This window comes from Aphis gossypii, chromosome 1 (assembly GCF_020184175.1).
Source record: "Aphis gossypii isolate Hap1 chromosome 1, ASM2018417v2, whole genome shotgun sequence".
Taxonomy (NCBI): domain Eukaryota; kingdom Metazoa; phylum Arthropoda; class Insecta; order Hemiptera; family Aphididae; genus Aphis; species Aphis gossypii.
Window position 1 is genome coordinate 8,274,564 of NC_065530.1, and position 15,288 is coordinate 8,289,851.

The 15,288-nt window shown below is 24.2% G+C and overlaps 1 protein-coding gene across 4 annotated transcripts in view; it reads left to right on the forward strand.

Annotated features, from left to right (window-relative positions):
* The first annotated feature begins 1,160 nt into the window (after positions 1–1,160).
* LOC114131069 (phosphatidylcholine:ceramide cholinephosphotransferase 2-like) overlaps positions 1,161–15,288 on the forward strand; it is a 32,577-nt gene continuing 18,449 nt past the window's right edge. Inside the window, exons 1-2 of one of the 4 annotated variants that reach the window (XM_027996198.2) lie at positions 1,161–1,409; positions 3,937–4,064. Coding sequence is in view for 1 of the 4 variants with exons in the window: in XM_027996196.2 (XP_027851997.1) it covers positions 13,625–13,647 (23 nt within the window). In the remaining 3 variants the exon portion in view is untranslated. Of the gene's footprint in view, positions 1,410–2,404; positions 2,533–3,936; positions 4,065–13,208; positions 13,714–15,288 lie in introns of those variants that run through there. The other 3 variants (XM_027996199.2, XM_027996197.2, XM_027996196.2) reach the window with 3 other exon arrangements.

The following is a 15,288-nucleotide window of genomic DNA, read 5'->3' on the forward strand; positions in this document are numbered from 1 at the left end:
AGATCGTAATTTTATATCGAGTTGTATTGAAATTTTTTAAAAACAAGACTAATAATTAATTAGTTAACGAATATTAATAATAGTGCTATAATGCTATAATAGATTTTATTTAAACAAAGTAAAGCATGTTTATTCTTAAAAAAAGTTGTTTTTATTTTATATCATGACGAATATTTGAAAAATATTAGAATTTACAATTTGTTCAATGTATAGCCGCGTAGGTTTTTTGGTACCTTCTTGTACAACTGCATCGTCTGCATCTGCATGTATATTTGAAAATAGGTTAATAGGACATATTATTATGATTCTCAGATCTAATAATAATATAACGGTACCTATGTACCATTCATACATATTTTGTTTACACTAACATCAGTTACAAAACAATGATGAATTTTATATTAAATTTTTTAGTTACCATTTGCAATACTATCGTGTGCACAGGGACGTAAAAATTTAAATTATGTTGTATCAAACTTAAAAACAAAATATAAACTCATACGAATAGCCACTCGATAAGTTCTGCATTGGGAGGGGATTGCTCACCCTGTCTGTTTTTTTGAATACCTACGGGACTGACCTATTTGTCAGTAATTATTAATAAGACGGTGTATTGCGTGTAACCATAGGCTTATTGAGTACCTAATTTTTTCTCTATCGCGTGTATATTGTATTTATCTTTACTACTTACGCTATGGACTTGAAACAGTAAAATCGAAAAAATAAGAAATAATAGTTTGTGTTTGTCATTCCCATTAATAAATACATACATGTAGTTACCTATTAATTATACTAGTATACTACTACAAATACTGTCACTCGTTAATTGAAAACTTGGCGCAATTTGTTCATATTGAACTTGGGACACTCAGATTTATGGGATAATATTGGAATTGACATTTGGCGCTTATCGCACAGCAACAATAACAACAACAAAAAAACAACAAACCTCTTTTATGATACGCTTTATAGGTAACCAAAGCTTTAGATATTATCCTATCTTAAGCCGTATGTAGGTAACATATTACATTATTGTGGGCCGTTTTCCATATCAACAAAACGTCATAATAAAAAAAGTCCGGAAAACATTGATATCGGTCAAATTTAATCAGTGATTAGTGATTACAAACAAACAACAATATTAGTATTCACAGTTTGTGACGTTTTTGTTAAATTATCATTATTATAAACTAATCGCTAAATGCTAGATAATATTATGTAGTTTTATTTTATTTTTTAAATAGCTAATAAATCATTATTGTTTTTAGTTCATTTAATTCAATATATTATTGTCAATATTTATCTTTGTGACCAATTGACAAATGTGTAAAAAGACCAAACTAAATATTATTTTTGTGGCACTTGACGTCCTAGAGAAATACTAATTGATGGAGGTCAATGTTTAATCTGTAAGTTTGATCTTAGTCATAATAATATATTTAGTTATATCTTATGTACTATGATCTCATAAAAAAACATTTCATAATAACAAATGATAATGAGTCAGAATTCAGAATGACTAGGTGGTGGTGGTGTTATGTATGAAAAAATATTTGATAATATGTGTTGATAAACAAATAAAAAATGGGTGATTAATTTAACTTATTTAAATATTATGTATAAAATATGGTTGGTTTTAATATTTCTAGAAAAAAAAACAGTGAAGTATGTAAAATATTAAGTATACTTTTTAGTACCCTGTTTACTTAAATCTTTGTTGTTGAGTACCTTCTCGATAAAAAACATAAAAACTGAACCAGTAAATAGGTACTCTTAATTGTGATGATTTAATATGTCTGTAATGAATCATTTTACATTTTGTTCTTTTATCAACATTTATTCACACTCATTATTTAGGTACTTATTGACATTACCAACTAAAATAATATAGAAATGCATTTTAAAATAAAATGCACAAATTTAATTTAGATACTATAAATATCCATAATCTAGTATACGTGTAAGCAATTTTTAATTTATAATTAACTAGTATATAACTTACAGATAAATATAGGTACCTGGGTATTTAACAATTAATTATTATGGTAGTTCTCAAAATTCTTTAAATGACTAGTTATATTATGTATAATTAATATTATAACTTATCATATAGGTACTTAAATTTTAAGTTATAAGTTTCTGAAATGACAAAAATATCATGAAAATAAATTTAAATCATATAATTTCTTACTGTCGTTATGACAAAATTGTTATGCATTGAATATGTATTTGCTTTTTGAATGATTTTTCAATTAAAATTATCATTAAATGATTAAAGGGTATATTAAGTAATTATCCATTTAGGAAAAAACAGATAACCACAAAAATATCTTTATAATTATAAATGTAATAATCAATCTGCATGTATAACACAATAAAAACATTTATTAAGAGTAAAGATGACATGAGAAGAATAAATGTTGCAGAATGGTCTCACTCATTAACGACAATTTCATTTATTGTAATCTGTTTTTGATTTTGATTTAAGATCTTGGTATCTCTTATGCTTCAAGTGTCTTGGGGGATTACCAGGTATAGTATCAGATTTTTATAAGCAGGATTTAATATGAATCTAGAACCTAGTTGGTTATGAAAGTTTTATAAAAGGATTTGGCTTCTTCATTTATAGTTTTAAGTTTTAAATCTGAATGTAATATATAATTTGATACTAAAGGAGAGGCATTTATTAGTTTCTTAAAAGCAATATTTTGGAATGTTTGAATTTTATTAATGTTTGCCTTTTTCGCATTACCTTACAATGTTAATATTGGTTTTAATAGAGTTTATACATTAAAATGTATTTAGTTATTATTAATAAAAGTTTTGAGAATATGTAGTAGATATAATACAAGTAGGTAATATTTAATCTGTTCCTGAGATATATTTATAATGATAACTATAATTTAATTTTTAAATTATTATTTTCATTAGTAACTAGTAAGATGAAAGATAAAGTTAAACATATTTTTTTAATTGGAAAATTGAGATTATGTAAAAAATATATATTTCAGGGGTAGTAAGTTTCAAATAGATTTAAGGTAATAATTAGGGCTAGGATTTATATGCATTTGCATGTTTTTTTCCTTTAGTCCAAATTTAATGGTTGTCAGATTTGTCCACGATTTGGCTTATTCTAGTTTAAATAGAACCAATATATTTTTGCATATTTTTGCATATTTTGAACACAATGCATATAATTGCATATTTAAAGATTTTTGGAATTTTGACTTTTTTTAACTTAAATTTTCAAATTTTTATAATTTATTGTTAATTTTAAATGGTGTTTTTTTCATAAAATCGATAATTTTTGGTTTATCCGTTGAATTATTGTAAATATAAAGTATAAATATTATCTATCTAAGAAATCGATATTGATTAACTCCAGGATAAATCGCATTATTTAAGATATGCACCAATAACCTCGTGTGATGTGGAAAGGAGTTTTAGTCAGTATAAATCTATTTTACGTTCAAATCACTGGATGTTTGTATTTGAAAATTATTGAAACAACACATTATAGTAGCATGTAATAATGATACAATATAAACTAATATTCAATATTTTAATGTAATAATAATAAAATTTTGAATTATGATAAATAATAATACTCTAGAAATAATAAAAATTTGTTTTTGCATATTTTTGCATATTCTGGTAAATAAAATGCATATTTTACAATTTTTTATTGCATATAAATCCTAGCCCTAGTAATAATGAAAGTGAGTCTGTATCTATTCTTAGAAAGAATGTTTAAATGTTAAACATTTATTATAAATCGGTATAAATTATTTTATTACACCATAAATAGCATTATAAAATAATAATTATTAATTTATATTTTATATAATTATGTTATTTGGGATTTTTCTTTTTTCTTTTTACTAAATTAAACATAATATTATAAACTTATTAATTTAATTATTTTATTGTTTTCAGAAACTTGAATGTTACCTATTGTGCAATTGAAATTATATCATTGTTTAATATGATTTCATCAAATTTCAATTCTAAATATATTTTATACCAAGATCAATATAGAAGCACTTTATTTGGATATCGTACGGGTAAGTTTATTTTAATTAATTATTTAGGTGTAATGGAGCGTTGATTATCCATAGTAATTGGAATCGAGGGTGTGAAAACAATGATTAAGCATTTACAATGGACATGAAAAAAAAAATAAAACTAATGTACTGTATGTATAACATATAAGTATATGATAAAATAAATGTATATGTTTTAAAAGTATGTAATATAACTAATTAATTAAAATTTAAAATTTATTAATATAAAATAAATTTTTTTTTTTAATTTTGTTGCGTGGATAATTGATTGGCTGGATAATCAATGTGCAGATAATCAACACTCCATTGTTTTTAGTTTTAATTCAAGCACGTCAATTTAGTTTTTCAGTTATTGGTGCCAAAATGGTTGCAGGCCATTTTTAAATCAATACCAGTCCTTTAGTTATAGCTTATAGTAGTATATATATATTATATGTATAGTGTATTATACATATAATAGGCAAGTAATAAGATCTCAAATATTAATAACTAGAAATACAATTTTATGTTAGGTTAAAAATAATCGGGTTATAAAAAAAACAATTAATTTAATGGTTCACTAAAATTGAATAGATTCATGTTTGAGGAATCATTATCTCAGTCATAAGTAATGGCTTATAGTTTAGACAGTTTAGTATTATTTATTCAACTCTACATTAGACTTTCTTTTTCTTTCTGATACTTCAATTGGAAATTAATAATTTTTATAATTTTCTATTAATATTGTAATGTGGTCGAGGGAACTTAATTACAATATTAATTATCCAGAGAAGGTTTTCTATTGCTTTTGGATAAATTTTTGCGTAGCTAGAAGTTAAAGCATAATGAGTGAGGTTTTTTTTGTAAATAATAAGACATATTTAGTTTTAAAATCTATAATAAGTATTTTATTTAAAATTGTACTTTAGTGTCTTGAAAGATGACTGTTAATAAGTGTATTACCGAGTTCACTCGAGTTGATGGACCTGTGTCATTTTGATATATATATATTATATATTAAGAAATAATTTGAATGTGCCGTGTTTAGTGTGTATATTTTGTATGGGTCAATCCTATAATGTATGTTTGTTGTATAATAGATATGTTAAGTATGTAACTAATGTTACAATACAATTTAATGATTTGTCCAAACAACAATATTGTGCCAGGTAAAAGTTATTTTATTGTCAAACCAAAGCAAAAACAAATCGTATTTGAAATATTGTTTAAAATGATTATTTTTTATACATACCTATATTAATAATAAAGAGGAAAAAACTAATTAACTTGTTAAGAATGTAATGTATCTATATTAATCTTATTGTTGTTAACTAAATACAATTTGGCACAACTCGCATCAAACATCTGACTGTTTGGATGAGAGTTTAATGACAACTGGACTGCGTTTTGTCATTGCAATCGCTCTCTTTAAAGAATACCATTACTTATAATATAAATTATGATTATTTTGAATTAAGAACTTTTATTTTATTACTATAAATTCTTTCTAATTATTTAATGCTATCTTATTCAATTTAGAAATTATATTGGAATTTGCTTTGTATGTACATTACCTAACATATCTCTGTACCAAAAATGTTTTAAGTATTGATAGGAAATAGGAATTATCATTTTTCTGCGGAGTTTACGTGAGTACTTCCTCAGAACAATAAAAGCTGTGACTAGATAATTTTTCATTTAATATTTTTCTATATAAGTTTTATTTTTTTAGCAGTAATTCATTTTTAGATTTTTATGTATGCCAACTATTGAGGTTGGATGTATAAATTATAAAGAAAAGTTCTTTTCGAAATTTAGATAACATTTAAATAGAAAAAACAATTTTCAAAATCATTATTACTTACCCTATAATAATCTTATAAATGTTTAGTTTTATTCTGGTTATATATAAAATATACATATTATTAGTATGTGCAGTAAAACAATCATTTAATTAAAAAAAAATTATTTGTTAGGCTTGGAAATTATTTGAGCGGCCTCTTAATAATACCATTTACGATTAAATTGCTGCGAAATATCTGAGAGCCTCAGTATTTAAGTGTGCTGTTTATGTTTCATTGATTATATAATAAAGTTATATTTTATATTTATAATATAATGTATAATCAGTGGTAGTATAATATATTCAAATTGGTTTCAAAAAAGCATATATGAATTAGGCTTTTAAATTCAGCATTAATTCAAAAATTTTGGGTTTGAAATGTGGGTTCGAATTTTCGAAGTTCTTATTCGAATTTATAAAATTATAAGCGTTTATTGAGTACTCATAAGGTATCTAAAAATCTGTTATTTTACTGAATAATTGTTAACAATGAATATAAGCTAAACTACAGAAGCTTATTAATAATTTTGTGTTGAATGTATACTGTATAATATAGTGTACATAATAAATATTAAATTATAATTATTATATTATATTAGTTAAGCCGGCATAATGTATTATAGTATTGTACTTTAAGTTGGATAGGGTTCCACAGGTTTCACCGGAAAAGGGAAGTGTTGATTTTAGGGCGTGGCACCACTGCACGCAAACTTGCCTTTATGGGAAATTATCGATTCTCATTTCTTGACATTGTGGAATTTTCCACCCAAAATATCTAATACGCCCTTTTATTGTTGTTCCTATTTTTTTTTCAATTCAACAAGGGCGCATTCAAATTTTTTTAGACGCAAAAACTCAAATAAGTCTATTGTTTAAATAATATTAATTTTAAACGATCTCGTAAACAAATATAATTTTAGTTAAAATTATTAATATTTTTTACGTTCTAAAATTAATGCATAATTTAGATACTTGTCATACACTGACACATTATTACAGTATATACTGATACTACTATGTAAATACGACTAGATTTTAAGTTATAATTTATTTATTTATATTGGTATTACTGTTTTTAATTATCCATAATCATAAAATCGATAAAATTTATTTTCAAATTTGAATTGTTGCCTGTTGGTACCTAATTGCCCTAATTGAAAGTAAACATTAAGCTACTAAAGTTAAATTGAATTGACTGTGATTGTCTCATATTTTCTAATGTATTATATAAAAACCAAAAGTTGAATATTTTGTTTCATACTTTTGAAGGTCTAAAAAGTTAAAAATTCTTATTTCTTAGTACTATAATTAGACATGTTCGTGACGAATATCAGTATATAATGATACATACTTGTCAATGGTTGATTAGGCCAAGGGTATTGCCAAAATAAATTATTAGTTTTAAAACTCAGAAAATGAATTTGTCTTTAATATCAATTTGTTAATAGTATAGGTTATTCTAGTCTATATATCATAGAATACTTTTTTATTTATCGATACCTATTTGTATAAAAGATATGTTTGAGTTATTTATATTAAATAGACAGTGAAGAAGATATTTAATTTAAAATTTTAAAATTTAAAGATTGAATATAAAAATCCGTAAAAAAGAAGTTGTATTGGAGAAAGTTGTAAATATCTGCATTTGTATAAAAAGCCAATATGTTATATGATTAATCACAAATATTTTAACTTTATTGTATGAAAATAATAGTCACTGTTTCATATTAACTATGCTATATACTATTAAATAAAATGTGATCATATCTTTTAGTTATTAATGACTGTTAACTATAAGCTTTAAGACGAACATAATAATACATTCACTCAGTCATCAAATACTCATGATAGGTAATAATGTACAATAAAAATTAATTTAATAAATGTCTAATATATCTTCTTAATGTATCTTAATAGTCACTAATAATATAATTAGTGTACCTATTATATTTGATTTTCTATTTAGCTAGAGACTCTGTCACGGGTTTTTCGAATACAATTTCAAAATAGCAAATGTGGTAATTTATAATAATTAATATAAATATTAGTATATTTTATTTTATTTTAAACCTTATTTTATTTATAAAAAATTATATTGTTGCAAAATATCTAGGAGTTGTATTAGTTTACTATTGTTTTATGTTAATGAATTGATAAAGCAATCATTTTTTTATACGATTTCTGAAAGAGTTCTTTTTACTTAAAAAATGCAACATTATCTACTTACAGCTAATAAATAGTCGGATATATATTATAATAGTTATCTACTATATACTACCTATATATATTTAAATTTTCTTGATATTTTTGGACTTAATATCAATAATTTGTAATTGTGGTATAATATCAAGATTTAAAATCGAACACGTATCGTGCGAGTGTATGGTGTTGCGTGACCACGGACAAACAATTATGTTAATTACGTAATGTTAACGAGAATATTACTCGTTAAAAAAAATCGAAAAAAAAAATGTTGCTGTGCTATGAATAGACTTGATAATGTATTTATATTATATTATGTATACATTAGGACCGTTAGGTATGTTTCAAATGCTTATACCTACAAAATATATTTTTTATGAATTATATAATTATATATATTATATAAAAAAAATTTAGTAATATTATATTTTAGTTTGAAATTAGTTATAAATGTATTGATTTTATTATATGATATGTGTTTTTTTTCTGTACTTATTTTCATCTTTTTGGGCAGTAAAAATGCTTTGATTTTTAAAGTAGTTTTTAGTAGCAAATTGGATCTAATTAATAATATATATTTTTTTGTTTTGTTTTTTTTTGAGGTGGGGGGGGATGTCAAAAGTAAAAATAAAAAAATAAGGATATTTTACGCTAAATCTCCAGTTTATGACAAAATTGATTTCTTTATTTTGTTAAAATTCAAAAACAAATAACTATAGAAACAGAAATTTCCACTTAATGATTATAGTTTATTCAATAATTTTCTAATAACCACGACGTTGATGCTGTAAAAATAAAATAAATAATTTTCAATTTATATGAAACAGTTTAAAAATATTTTGACTTTTTTGTATCTACCAATAGAAAATAGAAAATTTAGATTTTTTTTCATAAAATTTCTATAGATAATAATAAAAATAGATGAAAGGGTAAAAATACTTAGAAATTTAATACAAGATTTCCTATAATAAGTATCATTTCTCAATTAAAAAATGTATACTAATAATATTTTATTATAAGTATACTGAGTTTGTCAAAATCTTAAAAATTAAAAATTATTGTTTGTTAGATATTCATAAAAAGTTTCCGTTTATAACTTAGATTTGATAACTTAATACAAAGTTCTTTATAAGTTTTTTACTAAAAAAATTACTGGAATCAAATTAATTTTTCATGATCGTGTGAAATTCTAATTTCAACAACATAAGAATATTTTCACTCCTATACTAACTATTTCTTTTTAACTAATTTTTTATTTTTATAAGCTAATAACCTTAAAAACTTGAAATTTTCACCAAATGTTTATATAATTTACTATGCGTGGTAACATTTTTAAAATATTTAAACTATATTTTAAATACTTTTCGAGTTATTTATAGTATGAGACATTTTTGATTTTTTTTTTCAATAAAAAAGTATTCGACGTTCTAATTTTTTTTTAATTTAATACAAAACTTCACATAAGTTGTTTTTACATTAATATAGAATCTTTAAAAATACATAAGCCCAAATAATTGTTATATGTATTTGAATTTCAAATTTGTTAAAATTACGAAAATTACAAATTACAAGTATAATATGTTGTTGTAGAAATATTATAAAATCTTTAATTTTTAGATAAGGTTTGAAAATATAACATAATATATTCCTCTTATGTATACCTATTTTAAACTATGACTAAAAAAAATCAAAAAAAAATGTAGGTACAAACACAATTATTTTTTATAAACATTTAAAGAAGTTAGAATTTTAACAAAATTACGTCTTATTTTAACGATGTTTAATGATGTTAATTATTTTGTTGTATATCAAATATTATGTTTGTAGGGATTTAAAACTTCATCCGTAAGTTAATATAATAATATGGTAAAAATATGAATTTTGATAATAATTAAATATTAATCTAATAAACTATAAAGTATTTTTTTTAAAAAAATAGTAAAATATATGAATTTAACAGCTATATCAAAAAAAATATATCATGAAATATACCTACCTAACAAAATAGCTGATAGATGTCTCCGCCCAAAATCATTTTTCGTATACAATTATATATCATTGAATTCAAATTTAATATTATAACAATGACCCACTTGACACCTAAAATGAACAGCAGAGCAGTACCTGCACTTGACTACCTTTTATCATTATTATGAAATTATCAAAAATTGATTTTCATAATTGTGTTTTATAAGAGTTTGAAGTTAAATTCTTTAGGTTTTTTTAAATATACCTAGTTTAAGTCTTATATTGCTATAAATAATTGATTAGGTAGATAAAACGCATTACATTAATGATTTTAACAATATATTCTTAAAAATTAAATAAAATAGGCTGATTTATAGTATTATGAAATTTATTTTAGTTAAAATAACTATTAATAATTCTTTATTGTTAGTATAATATAAAATACCCTTAATAATGGATTATGTAGTGCTGATTTATCATTATCCTTTTACGTATTTAATGATTTTAAAATCAAATTGAATACAACTTAACAGTAACCTATATTCAATAACAAGATAGATACACTTGAAATCTATATAATATAGTGCTGAACAAGTTTCCCAGTTTTTATTTTCTACCTTTTTAAAGTTGAAATTACGCTATTTAAAATTTTTTTTTCCTTTTTTATTCAACATTTTTCTAGAACATATAGTTTTGTGCCTTCCAGTATATCATATTAGTTGTAAAGCTATTTAAGTATTTAGTTATATACCAAAGACTGTATTTTAACTAAAAAATTTACTGTTTATTGTAAAGATACCAAATATATAACTAAATAAAATTATTAATTACAATTATTTCTATATAGGTTATATATATCTAGTATCTACCTACATAGTAAGTGCGTAATATATAGTAGATATTAAGTAATTATTACACTGTTATATGTAATAAATAAATTCAAGAAGTTCTTATTTTGCTATATGTTTTAATTATATTATTGTTTTACTGTACTGTTGTTTATAACTTTATAAGGTTAAAACTAAATGTAAATTACACATTATTACTATAAGCACAATATTAAATAAATGTAAAAATTATAAATGATATTACATATTAGGTACTTACACCTACACTTCATATATGTAATACATATTATTTAATTTATGTGGCGTTCGTATTTGAAAGATTCTTTTCAGAACATGCAAAATTAACGATAAACAACAAAATGACTCATCTTAGAAATTGCGTATGTATGCAGGAAAGCTTTGTCATGATTATAATTTATTCAATTATTCTATGTATTATAAATAGTTTAGATTTAATCATCATTATGTTCTTATTATTTTATTTTTCAAAATCGTCAATATAATCGTGTAATACTATATAACATAATACTTAAAAGAAAAAAGCAATGCTTTTTATAAGTAATTGTGTACAATTTTTAATAGTATGTATCTCAGCTTTAAACCTTTGAACATCATTTTAGAAAAAAAATAAGTATAATTTTACACCGTTTTTTTTTCATATTTAATTATTTTCGTTGATGTTTAAAAATTAATATTATTCTTTATTTACAATAGAAATAGTTTAACATCAGATATAAATAGTAAATACATAATTATATCTATTTAGTATAGCAAGTTTCCAACTGATATTTTTTATAGATATTTCTCAGGCAATAAATGGGAATAATTAAATAAGGTTCTAAAACACGCTCATGAACTATAGGTATTTCATTAGTCTGTTGAACAAAGCCAGAAATACAAGTGTTTGTACACGCAAATCTTTAGGATAGTAAATAATTTAAACAAATGTAGCTATCGGTTTGTATAATTTGAATTGAAGAAGTAAAAAATGAAAATGAAAAGTTTTTATGCATAATATGCTGGGTGTTTGGTTAATAGTTATGCCGTATAACTATTATAGTTATACGGCTTATATTATATTATAATTTACTAGGTCGGTTATAAACAATTGTTTGTAATATAAACTATACTACTTTTAATATTAAAAACTTTAATATATTATATTAAAGTTTAAACACAGTTTGAAAAAACAATTATTGAAGTTTAAAACCACTAAAAAAAATAAAATTTGCTGAATGAACGTTTGAGATTATTTATATTATTTTTGTGTAATATCACTTATAGGTAGGTAGGTATGTCTTATTTAAAAGTTATGATTTGTTTAAGGTTGTATTGGTATGGTATGTTTTGAAATGTTTGAGATATAACTTAATGCGTTGTTCTCTTTATATAATTACGAAAATTATATCTTACAGTAATTGTTTGATATCTATTTATTAAATAATTATTATAAACTATAGTCTATAATCATGTGTTCAATTTTTCATAAATACATTTAGTTTTAATTTTAATGCTTACAGTAATTTTCTTCCAACACTAATCCTACACCTGTCATTTTAAAAAAGTGCAGGATAACCTAAATAAAATATCGTATTATAAACCACATTTTACACCTGGAAGCAATTATTATCAAATTAAATACTATTCTGAATGACTGAATGTAGGTATTATAGCTCACTATATTAGATTAATAGCTAATTTTATTTTCACATTTTGTGCTAAATATATGAACATTGGATTATAATTTTAATCAAAAAATGTTTTGTGAGGCGAGCAAAAAATCATACTGTAAAATCATTAAATTATGTACTTAAAACAAATATATTTAAGTTTATATCCAAAATAAATTGAAAATATAATGAAACATCTAACGGAACTGAACAACAGAACTATCACGCTTCTAAACTATAATGCTTTTTCACTCCGTTTCGTGCAGTGGCGCAGTGTCCTAATTAAATCCCGTAGTAAACTTGTTCGTGTTGTGAATAATTGTGATTTGGCGCCATAATTGTAGGCTTTGCTTAGTTCCGATTCCGAAATATATGACGTATACACCTGTATTTAATTTTTTTTTTTTTTTTTTACAATTTTCGTTGTGGACATTAAGTGGCGTGTCCTTCGGTCCTTGTCAAGTCGGCGCCGCCGACGCTACACCATATCGTCAGCACTGTATAAACATCGGCGACGGCGGAACTACAAACTCTCGCCTACCAACCGATCGTCGCCGGTGGTGCGCGCGCGTCTCCTGACGACACTACTCGCGCGCGCCGCTGCGACGGTAATAATCGCGATTCGCGACTGCCGGGCGGCAGGCAGTATACCGTCTAATTCCGTGGCGTGCGTATGCGTTGTGTGCCGTTCCGATCTATTTGTCTGTCGTAGTCGTCGTCACGCACAAAATAATTTTTTTGTCGTAAAATATAATATTATATATATTGTATACATTTAACACAGTTTTCACAATCAGTAAACTCGTTCTACGACTGTTATAGAATTGTGCGCGGGTGATCCGTATTCGTCTTACGCATATAATATACACACACGCGCATATTTACGTATTATTATAATTTATAACGTTTATAATATATGTACGGACTGTGATCGCCACTGGTGGTGGTTGTGTCGGTGGTGTACTGGTGTATCCTATCTCGTCCTGGTTATCGTACAATAATAATATGTAATATTATGTTCGAGGCCAATCGATCCACGGTTTCCTGTTAATGGTCTCCTCTGCATTCACATGGTGAGCACTATTCCGCCGGCGGTGCATTCAAACTTTCTTCGATGAGAATCACATCTCTGTTTGTTTGTACGCTTCGTTCTGTTTTTAACGATTTTTTCGTTCTTCTAACGCTTTGTGTAGTATATTTGTTGTCGTTCATATAATTGTATACTTTTTATTATTTACAAGTACATTTACGATTTACGTATAATGTACGTACATACACTATATTATGTACCTGTATGAGACTGCAGGCTAGGGTCAACATTTGGGTGGGTCAAGACGATTTACCTATTCGCTGCTTAAATTTGGTGTCTAAATATCAACCACGATTATAATTTACTAGTAAAAGTGATAGTTATATTATACTTATATAACCTCGTAATGACCTTATTTGCAACTGCTATTTATAGTCTACTACAAGGTTAAAATATGTTGATAGTAATTAGCATCATAATACGTTTGGAAAAATTTTCGGTCTTGTCATTATTGGATACCCACTATTATTTATATTTCAAAGATGTGCTGGAAGTAAACGTATAGATGAATGTTTCGCATGATGTTGAAATTACCGACCTTGTACATAAATGTAATACTTATTACATTTCCAAAATATAAATAAATAATTTTACATTTTACCTCGCATTTTACTTACTGTGTTTTTAGTTGTCTTCAGGAAATAATTCGTCAATAAACTGAATAAATCATGTAGTTTATCCGTAACTTATATTTAATATTCATTATTTAGTATTTTTAAAGAGGTTTTAACTTTTCTCTTAAATATTTTCTTGTATTTTGTAATAAATCGATCTAAAAAAAATGTTATATAAAGTAATTTTATTACAAGTTTTTATTAAAACACCTCCTAGATAATAACAATAATCGCATTTTAAGTGATTTAAATTACCTACATTGGCTAACATTAAATAATAAAATAACAAATTAGTACTGCAAAATTTTCAAACTATAGTGTTTTTTATTTTGTTTTTCCCATACGAAATTGTGTGTATTAAATTGTAGCTATTTCTATTTTTATCATATCTGTTATTATCTTATAAGTTGGAGGGGGGCTTAAAAATATATGTGTGTTTGTGTATAGACTACAGAGTGATTAGTTTATCATAATATATTAATACAAAATTCTAATTTATTTTTTACACAGTTATTAATTTAAATAAATTTTAGACACCTATAAAAAAAAAACAGTTCTAGTTGTAATACATAGGACATGCATTTTCTTTTATATTATGTCGAGTGTTATTAACACTGCTCCGAAATCCGAATGTTTTTAACAGTTACATATTATTTGATTTTTGAAATTGTTTAATATAACTACAAATTGAATTGCTTATCATGCGCAACAATAATACCTATAATATATATAAATATGGTATTTGAATAAGGAAAGGTAGGAATATTTTTAACTTAATCATTAAAATTATAAAGAATTTTACTAACATTGTGTGGTCTTAATAGTCATTAGTAAAATTCTGTGTAATGGGCATTGGCAAGTGCTTTTTATATTGTAAGGTATTTTTAATTGAAATACCTAAACATGATGCATTCATTTTATTGATATTATTGTTTCATAATAATAGAGGGTACTATTAACAGGGTAGTTTCGAGATTAATATTAAACTAACAGAAATATTAAAATTATTG